Source organism: Suncus etruscus, chromosome 13 (genome assembly GCF_024139225.1).
Source record: "Suncus etruscus isolate mSunEtr1 chromosome 13, mSunEtr1.pri.cur, whole genome shotgun sequence".
NCBI classification, from domain to species: Eukaryota; Metazoa; Chordata; class Mammalia; order Eulipotyphla; family Soricidae; genus Suncus; species Suncus etruscus.
Genome location: NC_064860.1, coordinates 18,369,132 through 18,392,605, shown reverse-complemented (window position 1 = coordinate 18,392,605; position 23,474 = coordinate 18,369,132). Strand labels below are relative to the sequence as shown.

At 42.2% G+C, this 23,474-nt stretch overlaps 1 protein-coding gene across 1 annotated transcript; it reads right to left on the bottom strand.

Moving 5' to 3' along the window:
* Window positions 1-2,160: 2,160 nt before the first annotated feature.
* TM4SF1 (transmembrane 4 L six family member 1) lies at window positions 2,161-11,869 on the bottom strand. The gene is made up of 5 exons (XM_049785365.1): window positions 11,556-11,869; window positions 10,091-10,180; window positions 9,863-10,008; window positions 5,055-5,235; window positions 2,161-3,016 (listed from the first exon to the last, which is right to left on the bottom strand). The coding sequence occupies exons 1-5, from the start codon at window positions 11,730-11,732 to the stop codon at window positions 3,002-3,004; spliced, it is 609 nt and encodes a 202-aa protein (XP_049641322.1). The 5' UTR covers window positions 11,733-11,869; the 3' UTR covers window positions 2,161-3,001.
* Window positions 11,870-23,474: the final 11,605 nt, after the last annotated feature.

Sequence of the window (23,474 nt, the reverse complement as noted above, 5' to 3'; positions counted from 1 at the left end):
AGTATACTGTTTTTAACTTCCAATGAAAATCTAGGATGTAATTTTCTTGATTATGACAGCATACAACCCGTAGTAGTAGCAGTGATATCAGCAATTATGATCATACTTTAAATTAAAAACAAAAAATAACTTGCATTTTCCTGTCATGTTAAAAATGTTGCACATAGGGGCCAGAGTGGTGGCGCTGTAGGAGAAGGAAGTGGGCCAGAATTGAGCTCCATGACCAATGGTCCATTGGTTTGCCTTGCAAGCACTAGCCTAGGATGGACTGCCGTTCAATCCCACGGCGTCCCATATGGCCCTCCCAAGCCAGGAGCGATTTCTGAGTGCATAGCCAGAGTAACCCCTGAGTATCAAATGAGTGTGGCCCAAAACTAACAAATAAACAAACAACAAACAAAAAAAGTTGCACATTGGGTCCAGTGGTTAAGTCACTAGCCTTGCATGAAGTTGACCTGGATTTGATTCCCAACACTGCATGAACAACCAGCAGAAAGCCCTGAGCATCCCCAAACCAAAATATATATGTATATATAATATGTTAACAAAATGGTTGCAGACATCTTTAAACATGTCAGTTAAAATTATATTTCAGTTGACTTTTGGGTTGCTGGGCTATACCTGGCATTACTCAGAGGGACCATTTGGTATCAGCTACAAACAAGGCAAGTGCTTTAATCACTGTACAATTTTTCTGGCCCTGAAATCATATCTCAAAATGAAGTTGTTTTTAGGTGCATTATTTGATCACTCCTACAGCCTGGCATTGCTTGTTTTCCTATCTGAGGATGTTGCTGTTAGGAGCTGCCTATCAAGATCATTATATTATCATTGGAAATATTTTAATGAAATAGTCCAATATATTAGTTGCACCTAATTCTTAACAGTTGATCTTTGAACCACTTAGGAGCGTTGAGGGCATGGTCCCATTAAAAGCAACTGATTTTTTGGGATGAAACTTATAGCCAGCCCTCAGGCAGTATAGATGACACATCTGAGTTGTTAAATCAACTTGCATCCTCAGGTGGCTGAATCTGTGAATATGGAATCTAAACTCATAAAAAATATCCAGAAAGAAGTGGATCTTCAGAGGACTGGATTGATAGCTCAAAGATCTACACTTTGTGGGGTTCCAGTACTTCCTACATGCTTCTTAGTACTAAGTACTCTTATTTTATTAGACACTGGCATTGAACCTCTAGACTCGCACTGCCCAGTCATGTTTGTAGCCCCAGGAGTGAGTCCCAGTAGCTCTGAGCACTGTTTGTGAGCCTCAAAGAAATGGACCCTCACTATTCAAACTCATGATATTCTAGGGCCCACTGTACTTTAGCTTCTGCATTTTTTAAATGCCACTTTTCAAGGTGGCCCAGGGACTTCAAGAGGCTGCCAGAGGAACCCAGGCTTGAATATATATATGAAACTCATGACAGGAGTGCTGTGAACCAGACAGACTGGCATGACAGGATCATGATAAATGATAAATGACATGGATCATTGGTCATGGAGCTCAACCTCTGGCCCACTTCCTTCTCCTACAAAATATAGGTGCAGGACTGAAAGCTTCAGTCTCTAGAGATGTTGGTTTACCAAACAACCAGTACCAATTTCTGGTCTTTTTTAGAAGGTACCATTACTTATATCAGAAGAATCACTCTTTAACATTCGGAGGTTTAGGAAAGCGTATGGTTTGGGAAAGCTGTGTGCTAGAGATAAAGATCAACAATATTGAACAGAATGATAAAGAATGATCATGATAAATTTTCATTGAATTCATTAATTTCATGAATGATCAATGATAAAGAAGAACTGCAGAGACAGAGGGAGGAGGAAGAAGAGGACAGAGAAAAGGGAGAAGAGGGAATAAAGTAGGAAAGGGAGGGAGAGGAGGAAGAGTCCAAAGAGGAGGAAGAAAGGGAAGTGAGATGGATAAAGAAGCACTGCAGAGACAGAGGGAGGAGGAAGAAGAGGACAGAGAAAAGGGAGAAGAGGGAATAAAGTAGGAAAGGGAGGGAGAGGAGGAAGAGGACAAAGAGGATGAAGAAAGGGAAGTGAGACGGAGAGCTCACAGAGACTCCCCAGCTTGCTGACTGTGAAAAAATATAGGGGGGATAAAAAGAAACATCTTCTAATCAAAGGCAATGAAATGAAACCACGAGGTGATCATGAATATTTTATTTTGTTGTAAACAGGCATTGGGGGTATACCTCCTTCCCTACCCCATTTCTCTATGATGTTCGCCAACTGCTGTATTCCGTTTCCCACTTTCTTCTATTGTCTAGGCATTTCTCTTTTTAAAATGATAGTCCTTCCTGCTCGTCTCTGAACGAGAAAAGCTTCTCCCAGGTTTGGAAAGTTCTAAATTGGATAGGACTCTCAGTATTTAATGCTTTCACCTAGTCACTTGGTTTGGAGAACCCAATCCATTCTCCAACCTTTGGCAAATACCTGCTCTCAGAGAATACTTAATAGTTCAAAGGTCTCTTCTTAGAATTTTTCAGGCATACACCAATGGGAAACACCATATAAACAGTAAAAAAAAAAAAAAAAAAAAAAAGGAGAAAAATCTAACATCTTTTAAAGTTGTAGGGTCATCTTTATGGTTAAAAAAACTAGAAATATTTTGTTTAATAAACACATGTGAACACATATATACAATAGTCATTGGAATGTGCTGTTTATCCCTGTAATGCTTCTCAATCACATGATTTTAGACCGGAATTTATCCCATACAGACTGAGCATGGTGGTTCCATAAAGTATCTTCCCCATGTGATTGCCGGTCTCATTCTTTTAAAAAAAAAAAAAAAAAAAAGGCATCGGTGTGCTATGTTTAAACACTGATATGGGGTGGAGAGGCCAGTCTCCAAATATGCTTATAAAAGTAGACTATACGGAATATAATACACTAGTACAAAGTTTTACAAATCAATACAAGTGAAATATATAAATTACAGCGAGATAGAATAAGAGTGTGGTTTCTTTTTTTGGGTTGGCGCCATTCAGCAGTCATATTGCTATAAGGCAAAGGAAATAAACATTAGGTTGCTTTCAGGAGAAAAAATCAACAAAGACATTTCAGATTCTGAAAATTCAGCAAATATCAGGATGGTTAGTCTCCCCCTTAGAGCTTGAGCCTACAAAGTTCCCAAGCTGTTTCCTAAATAAACTTGACCCCTGTCCTTTCCCAGAGGAGATAGAAGCAACAGCTTAGCTTTATGGGCTCAGAATGTGGGTCACCTTGCCTAGGCAACACTCCCCAGTGACAAGCCCTTTGAAGGTGTCTTTTGTTTAGACACAAAAGGAGCAGATCTGCTCACCAAGTCTGGGGACAAGTCACCCCGAGGTTGATTTGTATGCCAACCACAATGGGATTATTTGCTGGCAACACTCAGCAGAGTCTGTCTGTCCTGTTCTACCAACCAGTTCAGCCATCTGGGCCACTGATATGGGGAGTCTGCCAGCCTGCCCACCCCCCCCCACACACACAAGGGCTGTAGTCCAGAGAACTGACCCAATTGAAACTGGCTTGTTTCAAAGTTACGGACTGAGGTGGACTCCAGGAATTAGGTGATTCTCTGGGGTATATCCTGGTGTACCTAGCTCAGGGTGTGGAAGTATTTCTCCAGCCTCACATTGAAGATAAGTCACATGAGAGTAACCCTAGGTGGATCCCTCCCTCCCTCTCCCCAGCCTTTCTGCCTGGAAACCACACCAAGACCAAAGTTTCCCACTTGGTTGTTTGCTTGGAAATTTGGCGAGCTCCCAAGGAAATTATTAATCTTGCTGGACTTGCCTAATAAGGGAAAACTAGAGTTTTAGTCTAACTTCTCCTAAAAAATTTTAAGTAAATTTCCATTCAAGGTAGCCAGGGCCCTGCCTGGGTTTCAAGAAGATTTGGCCTTATTTTAAAAGAAAGTTTAGGGCCAGAGATATAATATGAGAAGGTAAGTCACTTGCCCTGCATGTAGCCAACCTGGGTTTGATGCCCAACACTGCATATGTATGGTCCCCTGAACTCTGCCAGGAATGATCTCTGAGAACAGTGCTAGGAGTAAGCCCCTAAAGCATCACAGAATGTGACCCTACCCCCAAATAAAATGAGTTAAGAGACCTTGAGCCAAAGGAGAACAATGTCAGTTCGGTGTCCCTAATTCTGTTCTATAGGATAAGACAGAAAATAAAGCCCACTACCCACCCAATACCAACACACACAACCAAGCTGGGTATGAGGACATTTCCTTCCCCTCAATAATGCATATGTTTTGGGGACTCTAGAAGCAGACCATGCCCCCTGTGAATACATGCATATTTTTTCTCCCAAATCATATCCCCAGGAAACAAGTGCTTCCTGGCTTTCTTCCACAGTGAAAGGCTTTTCCTATGCAGCTATTCAAAGATTGCAGCGATTCTCTGAGCTTGGCTCTGGGCACCCTTTCACTCCTTATTTATGTGGACTCCTCAGGAGACCACCCTTCTTTTGTGTGCCTGCAAGCACAATGGGGAGACAGAAAATACTTGTGGCCTCCCCAAGAGTTCTGGCTCTCTGTATGGTCTTTTTTTTTTTAAGCACGCAGAGCCCCTCCCATAGAACCTGGGCCTGTGACACTCCAGACAGCAACACTGGGCCCTGCCACCATGAAGTTGGAGAAATAGGTGTTGGGAGGGTACAACGTGGATACTGAACATAGAGACCAGGTCTGATTTTGGAGAGGTGTGGGTGGGGGTGGTGAGCACTCCCAAATAACACTCAAAAAATTTAGTGGGATTCTCTCAGGAGATCGGGTGACCCAGATATTCTTAAACAACTGGGTCATCAGTTTAGTTTAATGACCCAAGAATATGACACTGCCCAAACTTTGAAATTCTAGGAAGCACATGCACCATCCCAACAGTGTTAGTGGCTCCAGGGACACACCTGTTGGTGTTTGGAGGGTCCTTTGGGGCTATACTCTTAGAACCATGTGGTGTGGGTCAATCAAGCTTATATCAGGTACATTCCAGGCATGCAGCCTGAATGGTGTATGTCTTCCCACTCCTGACATCGAATCTTACCTGTTGGCGAGAGCAGCAAAAACCACAGATGCCACCAAGCACACCATTGATGACTTGTATGAGACACAAGATGAACTCAATTCCACCAAGGGCCAAGAGGATGGAGAACAGAGAGACATTCCATACTACTATGTTGTTGGGTTCTAAGCATTGAGACCATGTGTCAGTGTCCAGCAGGTACCTGAAGATAAAAAAAAAACTTCTCACACATGACCACATCTAAGAAGAAGCCTAATCAGTTACTTGGGTGGGTTTATTAAATAGACAAAACAAAAATTAATAATTTAGTAGCCTGTAGCTAATTCTTCCAGCCTATGTTTGTCCATGAAAGTGAAGGATTTAGCCCAGACCATTTTTTTGTGTGCTTTTTGGGGAGGCAACCCCTAACAGTGTTCAGAGTTTATTCCTAGCTCTATGCACATTCCTGACTGTGCTCAGGAAAAGAAATGGGGTGCCAGATTGGCCTTGTGCAAGGAAAGTGCCCTACCCACACTATTATCTCTCTATCCTCTTAGACCAGATCTTGTTGCAATGAGTACAAATATAAAATGTATAATTTTTGGCCCCTACTCTATGAGTCTTCTTTTATAAATATTATAATAGTCATATGTCTATAATATTTACATGCTTTCCCAAATACATAGAAATTATTAGCAAATAAAAATAAAAATTCAAAACTGGTCTGGAGATATCACTCAATGGGCTAAGCTTGTATTTTGCATGCAGAAGGACTGGTTCAGTCCTATAGCTCCAAAAAGCACCAAGCACCGAGTCAGAAATAACTCTTGAAAACTGTTGGGTGTGAAATTCAATGGAGAAAGAAAAAATGCATACTATAGAAATACATAAATGCCATTTCCTGTATATTTATGTATGTGACTTAGAAGTAAATGTGAAGTTCTCTTGGCCAGGAATATAGTGAGAAGGAAAGAAATTGAGTGAAGCATTGATAAAGGGAGGGTGTATTTTTTAGGGCTGAAACTCAACTACAAACATGTTCACAACTATGATGCTTAAATATATTATAAAATAAGAAAAGAAATTGAGTGAAGGAGAAAGTCAGATGTGAAGTAATGGGTGATGGGGCGAAGGGAATTCGGGTGCATTGGTGGCGTTAAGAAAGGATAGAACTCAATATATCCAAGCTACAGAGATCACAACAATAAAATTACGAGATCAAACTTTATCAACCAAGCTTAAAAAGGTACCAGCTATGATAGCATAATGGGGCAGGAAGTAGTGGCGTGGGATGAACTCTGGTAACATTGATGAAGGGAACTTGACATAGGTGGTGGGATTGGTGCTAAAACATTGTATGTCTACAAATCAATTATAAATAACTTTGCAAATCACAAAGCTTTAAATAAAAATGTAAAAAATGAAGTGAACTTAAAAAAAATTTTAAGTGGAAAAGTAATAGGGCATTAAAAATCTTTCGTTGTTTAATGCAGGGGTCTCAAACTCGCGGCCTGTGGGCCGTTTGCTGCCCTCCGTACAACATTTTGTGGCCCGCGGCCAGCCTTCATATATCGCAGTATTTGCGATTATTCGTTTACGGAATAATCGCAATAAAAATCGCATTAGTAAGAAAAAAATCGTATTAAACATTCGCATACCCCGAGCAGTTCCATTCAGGTTATGCAAATGTTTAATGCTATTTTTTGCTATTTTTTTTTCTTACTAATGTGATTTTTTTTTATTGAGAATATTCGGTAAGCGAAATCCCTTATGCGGCCCTGCTTCACCCCGACTTTGCCTCCTGCGGCTCCCAGGTAAATTGAGTTTGAGACCCCTGGTTTAATGATTACTTCTCATTTCTGTGAAAAATAGGACTTCATAACCCATATTGAGAAAATAATTTTTAGAACATATGGCTTCTTTATACTTCCTCTTTGGAGAATTAATTCAGTGTTTCACTAAAATTCAATTTTTTTTTTTGAAAATTATCTACTTTTTGACAAGTTTGGAGTTTTAATGTGCAAGGTTGGGTCTCTTAGAACTTTGAACAAAAGGGTTTTTTTGTTTTTTTTTTTTTAAGAATATTGGGGACACACTGGTGGTGCTCAGGGCCTACTACTAGAGAGGCCAGGTTTAAACCAGGGATAAAACCAGGTTCAGCCACATGTAAGGCAAATGGCTTCACTACTATTCCCCCAACTTTTTAGTTTGCTTCTTCTCTTTCTCTCTCTCTTTTTATTTTTGCTTTTAAGAAATAAATTACTCTGCAACCTAAAAGCAGAGGTTAAACATAATTAGGAGTAGCTGCACTTTCCCAAAGAACATCTACTTCTATAATAACCTGTAGCCATTCATTCAACATTGATAACTCAGTGTGAGTTAGAGACAATCTGAGCAAGAGACCAGCATATCCCGGAAAAAAATGACAGGCAAGGTGAAGGCAACAGGGGGGCTGACTGCACAGACCTAGTCTGTGAGGGCTAATGAGAGGAAGGCGCCCGTGCTGCTTACTGATCTAGACTCCAACTTTGTGAGGGGAGGACATGACAGAGGACCTCTTGGACCCAGTAGATCCATATTTTAAACCTGTATCTGACCCACAGGAGTTACTCAGCACATTTTAGGGTTTTTTTGGGGGGGTTGTCACACCCAGCGGTGCTCAGGGGTTACTCCTGGCTCTGTGCTCAGAAATTGCTTCTGGAAGGCTTAGGGGTCCATATGGGATGCTGGGAATCAAACCAGGGTCTGTCCTGTGTTGGCTGTGTGCAAGGTAAACACCCTACCTCTGTGCTATCGTTCAGGCCCCACTCAGCACATTTTAAAGTAACCAAATGCCTGTGAAGAGTTAGAAAATCATTCTAAGCTCATATGTGATTAAACATATATAGACATCTCTAAATCATACATATGACAAGAAGGCGTTTTCTGATCACCTGCCTTTTCTCAGTCTGAAAATGTCAACCTCTGATTACTCTCCTAAGATTTCAGCATTTGCTTTGGCAGAGCATTTAAATTCTTATGAGATGGGATTTGATCCTGTGGGAAAATCTAGGATTAACTTCATTCCACAAAAAGGCCTGGTATTATTCTTTCCTTATCACTTTTTCCTATGCCAGGAGAACAAAGACGTTGGGAATTCGAGATCTAGCTCTGGAATGGTTCATGGAGTCCCTCAGAAATTCAATTTGTTGGTTACCAAAAATTCTGTCTTGGCTCTACCTTTTCTGCAGAGCCATAAAATAAAGATCTCAAATTCTGAGCATGCTGTAAAGCAAGTTCTTTGGTATTGAGTAGCTAGTCACTTTCTTGGGACCATTTCTTCCTCCCCACATGGAAACCTTCTGCAAGTTGCAGTGGGGATAAAACAGCAATTTTCTCACAGAAGCTGGTGGCTCTTGGGAGGAGTACATAATCAGCTGTAAAAACATTCCATGAAATCGCTGCTCTGTGCATTCCAGTGGCATTAAGCACCATCTTGAGAAATGAATTGCACATATATGAATAACTAGTTTCTAATTTCTACTAGTAGCGTAAGTGGTAGAAGTGGACTCTAAAATAAAATGACTCACAATTGCTAAGCGGTGTTGATCACCTAAATGACTATTTCCTTTAAGAGTTTATCTTCCATCTTCCATGGGGAGATTATGGGGTGTTTATTCCCGGTCAAGGAGTAAATAACACCGATAGCTAATGGTGGTTGCCTGTTTCTGTGGCCAAAATGTTGCATTTCACTAATGCTTCTGCAATTAGTTTTATTTTACAAGGCAGGGAGCTTATTCACTTCTTTTCTTGGTGACTCAGAGAGGAAATGGAAACCTGGGGTCAAACTTGGGTCTCTTGAATTTCAAGTTCAAGAACTTATGACCTCACTATATTCTACAAATCGAAAAGCCCAGAGGCTTATGAGAAGATAGAGATAGTACAAATTCACAGTTGTTGTTCTTTTCACCCATGGACAGCAGAACTGAACCTTTCAAAATTTAGAGAAAGAAACCATTCATTCATTATTACAACAAATCATATCTGTCAGCTCATCTCCTCTTTCCTTGATAAGAGATAAGAAATGAAAATCTGAATAAAACAATGCAACCTCTCAAATTATTCTGGCATTGAATTAGTGCAGAAGACCACATATACAACCTGATTACTTTAGAGATGAAGCAGAACTTGAAAGGCACATGCATTGTATGCAGAAGCCCTGGGTTCAATTCCCTGTACTATAGGTACCCAGAGTACTACCAGGATTGACCCCTGAGAACTAGGTCTGGAGTAATTCCTGAGTACTGCCACTGTGGGCCAATAATTAAGAAAAGAAGTTAAAAATAATCTGATCATCTTAGCCAAAAGATGGATGGTCTGCAATTATGATGTGTGCGTTGTGGGAAGGGCTGTGATTTTACCATGGATTTAGGTTAAATCCATATAGTTTCCATGTATATGGTATAAATATTCTATAATATTTTCTTATAACTGAGTAAAACCAGCCTTTTTAGATCACACATTCTGTGAGCATCAATTCAACAGCCAGGTGGTCTGGTTGAAATCCTCAATGTAGTAGACTTTGGGTTATTCCATCTCCCAGGCCTCTGTTCATCTATGGCCCAACAGTGGCCATTCCCCTGTCCCCTCTACTCCCACAGTAATACCATGAAGACTGAATCAGAAATTCCTCTCCAGGTCAGTCACTGAGTTCCTTCCTCTAACCCACTGCTTTTAGGGGGCTGAGTCAGTGCTAGGAAACCCCAAGGTGGCAAGGTGGCAGGCTAAGGTTTCGGTGAGTTCATGGGGTAGCCTCTGGACAAGTTTACAGTGGACAGGGATGTGTGGCCTTCTCAGGAGCAGCGACTTACTGTCCTTCGGTGTTGGCAAAGGTGTAGTTCCAACTGCCCTGGGTGTTCAGACACAGGGGTCCCTCAGCCAAACCCAATGCGGCCACGATGACACAGTAACCAGATCCGATGATGCCAACCAGAGCTGCCAGCACAGAAGAGAGCATCTGGGGACAGGGTAGACATAGGGAGTGAGTGGGGCTGTGTTTGGGGATCCAGGCCTGCACCTCCCCCAAGCACAAGTCCTACCGCACAGCTCTTGCCACAGTTGTCATATCCACAGCAGCCACAGCAATCTTCTTCCTCAAGCGCAATGAACACACTGGCAGGTAGAAACATCTGTGCAAGAAGTAAATGCATCAGTCACCAGCACTTGCTGGCTCCATGGAGCCAGCCTGAGCCTCTCAGGTCAAATTGGATTTCTCTCTGAGCCTGCCTATGTTTTAGGGTCATAGCACCTCCCTAAAATATCAATTGTGAGAGGAAAAGAAAAATAATAAAAAAAATTTCACAGTGACCTCTGCTTGCTTTCATGAAATGGGTCCAAGCCTTTTTCAGGGTGAAATAGTAGCCCATAATTGTGTTTAATAAACACCAGAATTTATAACAGCATCCCAAAGCAATCTTGGCTTTGGAATTATTTGACTTCATTTTAAAATCTGATTGTTTCTCTCATCCCCTTCTCAAAGTCAGTAAAATACTAATAAATTTTTAATAAGATAACCGAATCTAGCTCTGTTTCATCAACCAGAGTTGCTTTTCTGAAGAGCCAACGGTGTGGCAAGAGCTTTGCCAGTCAACTCTTTTAAATAACATAAGTTTGAAATCCAAAGCAGGTTAAGCTAGAGCTCTGTTCTAGTAAATTTGGATGAAGGTAAAACTAGACAATAAAGCTTCCATTTGAGGTACATTTGCCATGCCTAATTTAGTGTATTAGCTTGAACTGTTTTTTCACTATCCGTTCACTAAGAAAAATAATCTGGGTGAAATGAACGCTCACATGAAATTCCTCATGAGAATTCTCCATTCTAGCCTTTGCAAGTCAACTCAAGCTTGCCCACATTCTTTCCAGGCTAGGGGTGAAGTTAAGGCTTCCAGTTCCCAGATGGGCAGGCAAATTCCTCTCACTTCAATTAAAAACAAACTTTGAAAACAAAAACAAAACATACACATTCTATCAGGAGTTTCAGCCTCTAATGGCTGTTCACTGCAGGATTTTTCCTGGTCTACACACCCAGAATTACTTAACGGAGAAAATATATCATAGTTTCCCATTAGCAATGCACTCAACCATTTCTTTTTCCATTTTTTCCCCCTGTCTTTGAAGCCTGAGAATAAATAGTAGAGAATTTGGATCCCAAACTGTTGATTTAGAGAGAGAACCAGCCAGTGAAATAGTGCCTGGCTCCCGGAATGGAAATTCTATATCTCTCAAATCCCAGTTAAAAGCAACTATCTGTTTCCAGATGTAAAGTGAGAGATCTCAGAGAGAAGGTTATTCATTTAGAACTGAAAGGGAATTTTGTACAATGGTATAGAATAAATGAACGTTCCTGCCTTCTGCTCTTGAAAGCAGAAGGCACCACCTCAGTAGATTTAAAATAGGCGTTAGTGAAAAGTTTCCAGGAAAAATTGAAAAGAGCCCCTGAGCAAGACCCACCTTTGGTTGTTTGTTTGTTTGGTTTTTAGGCCATGATTATTCTGATCTACTCACCAGCAGCCCGCCTCCCGCGATGCCGGAGAAAAACCACACAAAGCGGCTGAGGTGATCCTCAGAGGCGAACCTGGTTTCCCCATTGGGAAAGTACAGTAGGATATTGGCTATGATGCAGAAGATAGACAGCCACAGCAGAGAGTGGCCGATGCATCTTGCACACCTGCCATAGCACATGGTGGCCTTGGGGAATCCAAAGGCACCCCGCTCTTCACAAGGTGACAGGCGGTTTGGTGAAGCTCGAAATCCCAAATAGGAGTGTGTCCTTCAGTGGTAAAAACAGAAAAGCAATTCTCTGTTCATTCCTGCAACCTGTTAAATACTCCGAGTTCCTAGTCACCAGCTGGATGAGGTACTTGCTTTGTTTTCATTGGTCCTGCTTGCAGCGGTTGGGTGAGGTGGGAGGTCTAGAGAACGGCCCGCCCTTCACATGAAATCCCTGGAACAAGCGAAACCAGGGGCTGAACATGAGAAACAGCTCCAGTCATCATCAAGAGAGAACATGATTAATCCTTCCCATGGAATGCTTTGTTTTTCTCCTTCCCGGAAGAAAGTCAAGGCAGGAAAGTCTGTGACAACTTAGCCAGTAATGGCATTGGCAGAGTTTCTGCAATCTTGCTGCTGGTAACTAACGGCTGGGTCCTTGGCAGTCTGAGGTCTTGGGCACTAATTTCTCCCCAGACAAATCTGCTGATCTCCCAGCTGCAGTTTGTATTTGTCACAGTCTTGCTGTCATCAGATCAGAGCAGGCACTGGGGAAAAAGACAGAGCTGCCTGCCTTTCATGCCTCAGGCAGGATCTTGCTGTCCAGCCTTCCTGGACATCTGCCTCGAAACCAACCTGGCACCAAACGAAGGTGGCATCAATCAACAGAGCAGGCACCTTTTGTTACCCTGATGGCTATTGAGCCAGCTAGGAAAGACTGGGGAGACACAAACACAATATGGAGGGAATAGAAAGAAAAGAACAAGGCTCAATCTGTGACTCAGAGGGCTGAGCATATGTTTGACCTGCAGAAGTTTTGATTTGATTCCCGATACTGCAGGTCCCTTGGCACTGTGGGGAGTGAGTCCTGAATGCTGCTGGGTGTAGCTCCCAAAACTAACTGGCAAAAAATAACTGCTGAGATAGGGATCAGAGAGAAAATAAGAGGGAGGGAAGTTGGAATGACTGGGAGTCTCCTGTGATAGGTACAGGGCACACATAGATTATTACCCCAGTTCTAACCTGAAATGAAGGACTTTTGGTTGGCCCCAGGAAACAGAGTAAGAAAGTTAGACTTAGTGTCTTGCGTGATTCTGATATAGCTAGGCCAACAGATGACACCAGCCAGACAAAGAAGACAGCATGACCCAGTGAGTTTAGGACTGAGGGGGCCAATCCAGGTCACAGAAAAGAGGCCAAAAACTCAAAAGGGAAGGAGGGGTTTGATCCTTTCCAAAGAAGCAGATGAGCAGGGAAGGAGTTACTTGGAAATCTAGTTGGGAGCCAGTTTGAAGGCTTGGGGCTGAAGGCAGAGAAAAACCATGGACCAAGTAAGCTACGTTAGTAGAGGGGAGAGGTATAGGGTCTGAAGTGGGAGGATAACCCACAAGGGAACATGGCCTGCACATGCTAATAGAGAGACTGATTCCCCATCCATAGGATTAAATGAGGGATGAAATAGATGAGGATGGGCACAGTGGGAAGGACATTTACCTTGCATGCAGCCAACCCAGGTTCAATTCCTGACATCACAAATGGCCCTCCCCAAGCAATTTAAGGAGTAATTCCTGTGTCTAGAACCAGAAGTAAGCCCTGAGAACCATCAAAGATGGGTCAAAATCAAAAAAAGAAAAAAGATAAAGAAATAGATATGGGAGCCTAAATCACTGCCCACTTCCAAGATAGTCCCATTACCATCAATGACACCAAGGGCACACTGACCTCTATACGGCCTTGGGAAAGATGTCCAGGTGCCAGAGCCTGGGTGGCTGGCTGGTCCTTGTTTGAAATTTGATCACATTCATCCCCCATCTATAGTTAAAATGACAGTAGCTCTTGGAGAGATAGAACTGTGGCAAAGGCTCTGTTTGATCAATCTGGTTTGATCCTTGGCATAGTACATGATCCCTCAAGCATAGCCAGGTTTGATGTCTGACACAGAGCCAGGAGTTAGCTGAAAGTAGCCCAAAAAGGGCAATAACGGGGAGGGAGGGGTGTGGCAGAGCGGTGGTACGGAGCGGTAACTCGTCTGCCTTGCCAGTGCTGGCCTAGGACAGACCGTGGTTCTGTCCCTTGGCATCCCATATGGCTCCCCAAGCCAAGAGCGATTTCTGAGTGCATAGCCAGGAGTAACCCCTGAGCGTCACTGGGTGTGGGCTCCCCCCCCCCAAAAAAAAGGAAAAGAAAAAATGGGATTGAGCGAGTATCCCTACAACTTTGATTCCAAACCCTAAGACTCCCCCAACCTTGCCCAACTCTCTTCCTTGTCCCAAGCCTTATCTTCCTCTTTTCCCCACCCCCAGGGTAGATTCAAGACTCACCTTTTCAAAGACACCCATTGTTTTTCTCAGCTGGACACACATGTTTCTCAAAAGTTTGTTGAATTTGTGAGTGAGCAAGTCAATATCTTATGTAATGTTCAGGGATTTCTTGTGAAGAGGCGTGACCTTTGATCCTGCATACCTCCCATGGACCCTCCAAGTTCTTCATCTCTCTTAGACACTTTCCCCAACTGGTTCTTTGGTTTGTTGCAACTGTATTGGACCACAGTGGTTGTCTCTTGTGTGTTCATCAGTATTTTGTAGGTTCTTCCAATGCCTTCTGAAGGACTGTGGGTATAGCAGGAAGCCAGTCTCACCACACTTTCAGCTCCATGGAGCATCCTCAGCTAGAAGAAAATAGACCAGTTTAAAAAAAAAAGACACAGACTAGGGGCTAGAGCAGTGATGCAGTGGTAGGGCGTTTGCCTTGTATGCGGCTGACCTAGGACAGACCGTGGTTTGATTCCCCAGCATCCCATATTGTTCCCCAAGCCAGGAGTCATTTCTGAGTGTATAGCCAGGAGTAACCCCTGAGCATCACTGGGTTTGGCCCAAAAACCAAAAACCAAAAAAATAAACAAATGAACAGAAAAACCCCACACAGACTACAGGCTGGAAAATATAGTAAAGCAGATATGGTCCTTGCCTTGCATCTAGTTGACCCCTGATGAATCCCTGGCATCATATATATTTCTTTGAACACCATTAGGCGTGATCCCTGAGCACAGAGTAAGGAGCAACACTGAAAACAGCTAAGTGTGGCCCCCAATATAACAAATAAACAAAAAGTACAAAGGCTAAAGGTTCAAGAGAAAGTACAAAGATTAGGATGAGTGTCTAGAGCTAGGTTCAATTTCTGGTACCACTTGGAACCCCAAACATCTCCAGTTACAGCCCTGGAGGATCCCCAGTACTACTGGGTAAGCTCAAGGAACACCCCCAGACTGGAGGCATCATGTCCTCGGGCCTGTGTGCTGCATGGATGACCCATCTGGCCAAGATGGTCAGTGGGGGCCTCAGACTTCCTGCGCATTTTCTTGCGGAGGGGATCAAATCGAAGGCAATGTAAATAAATGACAGCACCCTAATGGCAGCAGGTGAGACCCAAGGCCCTCAGTTATGGATGTGAGAAACTGAGTGAGGCAGAACACAGAGCTGGAGCCACTTGGGGTTCACCTTGGCTCAGTAGACATTGCCATCAAACTTGCTGTCCCACCCATTTGTTCTCCCAGGACATTGGTTCCACCAACATCTCTGGGAACCCTTCTTGCCTATTCCTGTCCCTTTCTCTTCACTTTCCCCTTCCCACATCTGTAGAAAAGCTTTACTTTTTGTCCTCATGTTCTCTCAAGGCAGTATCAATCCACAAAGGACACTCAAGGCAGATAAACAAGGATCTTCTTAGCAATGATATTTGGAAATAAAATCAAAACATCGTCTGAAGAAGTCCTCAGCTCCAAAGCTTGTTGATAGGACCTCAATTCTGTCCATTTATGTCCCTGTCAGTTACAATGATTCAAGCCCCCAAATCCCCAGATAGCCACCTGGACCCCCTTAGTAAAGAAGAAGGAACACAATGGCAAGATGTGAAGAACACCCTGAGCTCGAAGATTTCCTCTTTGACAACCACAGAGACTCTCAGCAGTACCCCAGGGAACACTATCTATGGTCTTCCTTTCTATGTGAAGAGTCAGCCCTGGCCTGAAGAGAGAATACAGGAGGGAGGGCATTTGCCTTGAGTGTGGGCAACCCTGGTTCTATCCCTAGCATTGTGTATGGTCAGTCCTCTAACCACTTCCAGGACTGATCCCAGAATACAGAGGCAGGAGGAAGCCCTGAGCACTGAGCACTGCAGAGTGTGGTCCAGGTCCCAGAGAGTCACAGTCCCTTGTAAATGTGAATGAGGTGCATATATTCCCATGATGTGCAGATAAAATGGGTCTCTGGTGTATCCTGATGACTGCCTGTGGAGGCTGGGAGGAACTTGGCATCCTCCACATTGTAAAGAGACTCCTGGCTGACTCACCAATCCTAATTTCCAGATTGTCAACAGGAAGGCCACAGTGAAGGAAGCAAGAAACTATCCTCTGTAGTCCCTTTCTTACCTGTACCTGGCTTCTCACTCTCCCTTTAGTCACATTTTACAGGGTGTTTTCAAAGAACACAGAATTGCAGGCCCCTAAAGCCCTAGTGTTGGTTTCAAACCCATTTTACAGCTTGATCCTATTGCCTTCTGGGGAAAGCTAAATCCTTCTTTCAAACAACCTTGATCCACCCCACAGGGTTCTGTCCCTCTGGCTGACTCTGATGACCCTGGCCTACACTATCTGTCCCCTTTAATGGAGAAGTTTCACTCACCAACTCAAGCTCATGGCTCATAATTACATGGTGATCTCAGGGTGGGGGCATCCACCTGACGAGCATTCATGTGCATAGTTCAATTAGTAGTCAAGTTGGGGGGCATAAAGACAAGCACCCCTTAAGCAGGAGATTGCAGAATTCAGAATCCTGAACAGACAGCAGTTAAGATCCCAAGAATGGCTTTATGGCCACCTGTTTCCAGACAGGAAAAATTTTCTTGTCCTAAGCAAGCCACTAGAGTGAGCCAGAAGCAGAAGGTGCCTCCCATCTGGCCACACTGGGAACTCATGTCAAAGGCTTTTTTCAGAGGCTACTGTGAATTTTATGGAGGTAGCACATCCTGGTCTTTATCTAACAGGCCTGTTCACAATGCCAATTTCTTTTCTCTCATGCCCCATCTTTGCAGCAGTGGGGTTCTGTTCTTTCTCATTTGACCTCCACCTTACCACCAACGAGATCATCACAGCATCAGGACACATGGCAATCTGTCACACACACCACTGACCTCTTCATTTCTTTCCTGCCCTCTCCATTATATCCTTCCCTGCCTGCCGTGCACATTTGCTCTTTGCATCCACTCTTATCTAGGCACACCTGTATCCTGTAGCTATCAGACCAGAGTTCACAAACGCATGCCCCTGGTTACCTCCCAGCTCCATGGAGGCACCCCAAAAGCAGGCAATCATTTCTTTGAGGGGCATCACAGTTGACGTTGAGTTGGCACTTGGTAAATAATTGTTGAAGTTTGATTAAATGGAAGGGCTGAGTGTATTCAAAGCTAAGGACTATTTGCTTTAAGGAAACCCAAAAGATTTGATGAAAATTAAAACAATGATAAAGTTAAAATGCAAACAACCACTGAAAAATGAGGGTGTAGGCATTTATGTTTTTGTGTTATTTGAATCTGGCCAAGCCAAGTGTTTCCCTTTGGTTGCTCCCTTCCTTCCAGGTTCCCTGCTTCCTCTGCAAGGAAAAACGTAGATCATCTGGTTTCTGTAGACATAGGGAGGGAAGGAGAAAGAGATGATTTTCTGGCATGCAGCACAGACACGTGCCAGATGCTCCTACACTGTCATTACATTTTGCAGCTCTCCCATGGGGAGCTGTTTTGCAGGGGGAAAAACTGAGGCCATGGGGCTTAACTGCCTGGTGCCAGGCTCTGCCTTCCTCCTCCTGCTGCCTCCCTGCTTCCAACACCCACAGTCTGACCCTCACACTTGGTGTTTCTTCCACTTGGTCTGTCATCTCTTCTCCAGTGAAAAACATTAGCCTTATGAAGGTGTTTTTATTTGAAGTGCCTGAGTCACATTGGAACTGGAGTTTAATGAGAGCCACGATTTTCAAGTTAAGCGGGTGGTTTTCAAAAGAGAAGGCACGCCTATCTGCACAGTGCACTGAGCCTGCTATGTGGACTGAACACTGGAGGAGGCATGATCATAATCTGACCCATTGACCTGGGTTTCTTATAGACAATTAATCAATACTCAAGATACATATCAGCATATGCATGCATGCAAACATTCACACATGCTTACCTACATATATATATCACATATATGGAGAGAATTATTTTTTTTACCTAGCTTTAGTAATGGGAGAAAAATGATAAAGGCTTCTTTTTTACTTGTCTGTTGGTTCGGTATACTAAGGAATTTCTCATTCCTTGACCATCTGTACAAAATATGTGTATAAGGCAAGCGCAATAATAGAGTAGTATGCTGCCAACCTGGGTTTAATCTTGGTACCCATATGATTCTCTAAGCATCACAAGGAGTGATCCCTAAATGCAGATCCAGGAGTAACCCCTGAATACTGCTGGGTATGATCTCACTCTCCCCCCAAAAAATGATTACCCACTTTTCAGAAAGCTGAGAATTCCCACCCACTATTTCAGTACCCCAGTGGGCTATTGAGGTGAGGTAAAGGAATACAAGGCTAAGGAGCACAGGCAGTTGATTCAAAATTCATCTTTATTTTATTTTATTTTTGGTTTGGGGGCCACACCTAGTGATGCTCAGGGGTTACTCCTGGCTATGCGCTCAGAAATCACTCCTTGCTCAGGGGACCATATGGAATGCCAGGGATCAAACCCATCCTGGGTCAGCTGTATGCAAGGCAAATGCCCTACCATTGCACTATCGCTCTGGCCTCTCATCTTTATTTTTCAATGGAATTTGGTATGGGTTTTTTTTTTTTTTGAGTCAGGAATAGAACCCAGAAAATAGAACCCACACAAGCAATGTTAGCATTCTACCACTGACAACCTCCCTACTCCAGCACTGATCTTTTCCAGGGAAGTCTGAGGACAGCAGACTTTTTCTGTGGTTGAATTTGCATAAAGGCTTCCTGAGCTTCATTAACTATTAACTATTAAGTATTAATAGTTCCTAGGACTTCTCTCCAACAGACTTTTGAGAGGCCTAAGTCAGATGGCCTGGGAGCTTTTTCTGAGTCTTCATTCCAAGCCTGTGAGCTAACACTATACAGGCTTCACGACCTCCCCACTCCCAGTCAAACTGGTTTTTGCAGCTGTCAGTCAAACCCACGATGGCAACCTTCCCAGCGAAACTGAAGGAGTTGAAACTTCCAGTTACTGTTGATGAGATCGTTGGGATATGACCAAGAAGAGTATTATTCTAACAGAAGAGCAGGTGAGGGTATCTTACCAAGAAAAGGGGACACCAAGGAAAAAGATTGGGGCTGACCAGAAGGCCCAGTTCTGACCAAGGTGGGTGAATAACCTTGCTCCTGACACCTGGCATTGATGGAGGCGAACAAAGTCATAGTTAACCTTCCTCAACATCTAACATAAACACAAGGCCTCACATTTCCTCTCCAGAAAGGGAGCTGAGATTGTAACCGCTGAATCATCTAGAGACAACTCCCTTCATTGTGTTAAGCTTTTAAAACACTTGCTTTTAGTGGGAACCCTACAGGGAAATCCATTCTATTTCCCAGTGAAACCGTTAGCCTGGCTTGTTTCAAATTTTTATGCCGTGAGTGTTCCACAATGCCTTTATGTCATGTGATTTGGAAATGGCTTTTTCATATCCAGAAGGGGGTGAAGGGAAACTTATCAGAGCCAGAATTCAAATTTCTGGTCTACCAATATCTTTCTCACAGTCCTGTATCCCTCCATAAAATACGTATGATTGTCAAAGTAAATAGAGCCCCCTCAATCTTTTGTACTTTGAGAGAGGGTAGGAGATACATTTCAGCAGGAAACCTTACTTCAAGCTGCAAAGCCACTTTTCCTACAATATGAGAAGTCTCCTTCTTCTTGGGATAAAGGCAATGAATAAGCTAAAACCAAATGGTCATACCAATTGCCAGGTGACTTTGGGTGAGAAATAGAGGCCACTGTCCCCACATGAGGGCAAGTCCTGGTTTATCTGGAGAGCCAAAAAGTAGTGGATTGTCACTGCCAGTCTATTATAAGGATGATCCCACCCCATCTTTGTAGCCCCTTGTAGGACAACCTGTGCTGAGCATCTAATTCTGATTTCAAACTTATTCAGAAATAACTGTTTTCCACTAGGAAAGAAGGAAGGAAGGAAGGAAGGAAGGAAGGAAGGAAGGAAGGAAGGAAGGAAGGAAGGAAGGAAGGAAGGAAGGAAGGAAGGAAGGAAGGAAGGAAGGAAGGAAGGAGAAAGGAAGAAAAGAAGGAAGGAAGGAAGGAAGGAAGGGAATTGCCATTGGACTGAAATGCCTATTCTAAATCTCTCTAGGCTATTTATCTGACATTGCATCTTCCCAGAACCAACTTAACTTAATGACTTCTTTGGAAATCCCCTTTGCAATAGGTACAAAGAATTTATATTTAGAATAAAGTTCGGAATGGGGCTTCCTGCCCTGCCTTGCACCTACTTTTGTGGACACAGGCTTCGCAGGTTCTCACTACCACCCCACCTCCATAAGGTAATGAGGGAGATGCTCTTAGTCCCTGTCTTTCCTGGCTTCTTTGTATTCTGGCTTCCTGAATTCCTCCTGAAGCTCTCACTCTCACAGTCAGGCAGAGTCACTTATCAATTTGGTATCAAGCTGGTCTGAGTTCCCTCTGACTTGGGTAAAGAAGACAGAAGAACATAAATATAAACACGTGGGAAGCATGTTTGACCTTATGGGGACATTTTGAACATTTTTTCATATATTGTCTACCTTCTCACAATATATTACAGACAATTTTAAAATCACTGTGTATATGGGGGGTGTCGGAGCAATGGCGCAGTGGTAGGGCATTTGCCTTGCACATGGCTGATCCAGGACGGACCTGGGTTCAATCCCCGATGTCCCATATGGTCTCCCAAGCCAGGAGAGATTTCTGAGCACATAGCCAGGAGTAACCCCTGAGCATTACCAGGTGTGGCCCAAAAACCAAAAACCAAACAACAAAAAAAGAATCATTGTAGGGAATTTTGCTTTTTCATCAGTTGTGGTTGGGGAGAGGGAAAGGGTATCACATTTAACAGAGCTGCAAGAAGTGAGGATCATGTGGGACCCAGAATCAAATTCAGTGTCTCAAGCATGCAGAGTTCTTCTTTTCCTTCCCTCTCTACTCCTCCTTATTTATTTGGGGGAGGAGGGGACAACATAATTTTTAGCTGGTCTTGTGATATTTCTCTAGGAGAAACCAACCTATGTGTACATGTCCTAAGGGGTACTGTTCACAGCTGTGAGAGACCAGTTTCTAAAAAAATGACTCCTTAAGAGTTACAAAATAGGGCCTATGTCTGTTCACTTATTAGCTAGACAGACTATATTTTTTTTCTACTATGTTGCACACTTATGTGATTTATAATTTTATTACCAAAATCATTGCAATAAATACTTTTAAATACATCTTTTTACAATCGACAATATATTTCTAAAGTTAGTCCTCAATAGACTCTTCTATCAATTATAAATTATGATTTACATTTATATTCACTTTCTCTATAAAACAAAACCCTTACCATGACAACCAGCAATGTACACAAACATTTACTTCTCTTCCTTTCCCCCTGTATTTTGGGAGTAGAGAAAAAAATCATGTTTTTTTTTTAAATCAGATTTTCAATATTTTGTATTATCTGAATTACAGCATATTTATTCAATAATAATAGTATAAATAAATAGTAATAAAGTCAGAAATGTGTAAAATGTCCAGGGTTTTATAGGTTTGGGGGAAGACAAAGATATTTAATGTGGAAAAATGCACTTCACAGTGATCTGTGAACTCAAATTTAAATTTTGCAAAGGGGATGGAATAACAATGACAGACAGGATGATGCCCACCTCCATTTGTTAATATGACTTGAATATTTTGAGTACCTTATGCAGAATTGTGGAAATACTACAAGCATGAAACACATGAAAACACATCAGACAAAATTTTCTGTCTTCTTGGGGTTTAAGAAATCTTAATTATGGGGCCGGGTAGGTGGCGCTGGAGGTAAGGTGTCTGCCTTGCCAGCGCTAGCCAAGGAAGGACCGCGGTTCGATCCCCCGGCGTCCCATATGGTCCCCCCAAGCCAGGGGCGATTTCTGAGCACATAGCCAGGAGTAACCCCTGAGCGTCAAACGGGTGTGGCCCAAAAAAAAAAAAAACCAAAAAAAAAAAAAAAAAAAAAAAAGAAATCTTAATTCTAAGAAAACCTTCAAAACATAATAATCATGTTAAGTTAGGCAAATGACTTCACTTATTTCTAACTTCACTTTCATATCTGTGGCTTATTTTAATTATCTCACACAATGTTGCAAGAAATACTGATAGTGATTATAAAAGTTCAATACAAAGCCTATAAAACTATTACAAAGTAATTCATTTTGCATTATCTAATTTAATTCCGTAGGTTACAGCTTAATGAGATATTATGAACTCTTACCCATATTGGTCTTTTAAGTTAATATAATTAAACCAAGATATCCAGTTGAATGACCTCAAAATAACCTAGCCATCATTTATACTATAAAAAGCACTATTAATTACCCTATGTCTCCTTCCCTCCCCAAAGTGTAATATGGTTATGGCAGACCAGACAACTATCACAAATAAATATCTATCTAAATAATAATATCTAAAGAAAACCCTAATAAATATTTATGAGACCAAATTATGGTGCTTTTTATTTTTAAAATTCATAATCAATATTTGAAGCCTCACAGAGAATTGTAATAATCTATTTTCTTCACTGGTTAAAGACTTCACCTGTATGAGTCACATTTAGTCCAATGTTGCTTACTTTCCTTTATTTTTCAATGAAACATCTTTGCACTTTAAAGAAAAGATGCTTTGACTTCTCCCTGTCCTTTCCATTCTTGTTTTTCATCTCTGTCCTTATTTGTAGAACTAATAAAGAACTTTTGTTGCAATAAATTGTTTTTTACTATAGCTGCATTATTAAAAATGTCCTAAGATTAAAAAAATTCTATCAGTACAAATGTAAGCCTAATGATGCATTTCTTAGATAATAACAAAGATCTACATGAAAAAAATTCACAAGACCACATGTCTTGATTACAAGTGAGAAAAGAATGATTAGCATGCAAGACTCTAATTCTATCACTAATTAGTTATGTGTCCTTGAGAGAGATCCTTAACAATTGTAACTCCCTTTTTTAAACATTCAAACAAGGGGTTAGATTAGTCTATCTTTTTTTTTAATATGATTTTTATTTTGATCATCGTGGCTTACATATTGTTGACAATATTATTTTAGGTACATATTTACATAAAAGCAAGGGGGATTCCCATCATCAGATTGTCTTTACCTATACCTCCATTTTTGTCCTCCCTCCCATTTCCTCTTCCCTCACCCTCAGGGCGGCTAGAATATGTGGTCCCCTCTGTATCTGACCCACTACCTAGTAGTCTTGCACCTGTTTGGTCTTGATGTCTCCCTTATTTCCCCCTCTAACTGGAGGTAGGACTAGTTAGTTCAAGATGCATGGTTTTGTTTGAAAAAGAGAAAAGAAATAAGCTGGGGTAAGAGACTAATATGCCGAAAATGTGCAGAATCCTTCTAGGGGCTCTCATCAACGCTTTGAGAGATCA

What these genes read in the sequence shown, in the direction of transcription:
- TM4SF1 (XM_049785365.1), bottom strand. Translation starts at nt 11,732, where the DNA reads ATGTGCTATGGCAGGTGTGCAAGATGCATCGGCCACTCTCTGCTGTGG. An exon ending in TCGCGGGAGGCGGGCTGCTG is followed by an intron (nt 10,181 to 11,555) that starts GTGAGTAGATCA and finishes CTTCTTGCACAG; the next exon opens with ATGTTTCTACCTGCCAGTGT. An exon ending in TTTGCCAACACCGAAGGACA is followed by an intron (nt 5,236 to 9,862) that starts GTAAGTCGCTGC and finishes TTTTATCTTCAG; the next exon opens with GTACCTGCTGGACACTGACA.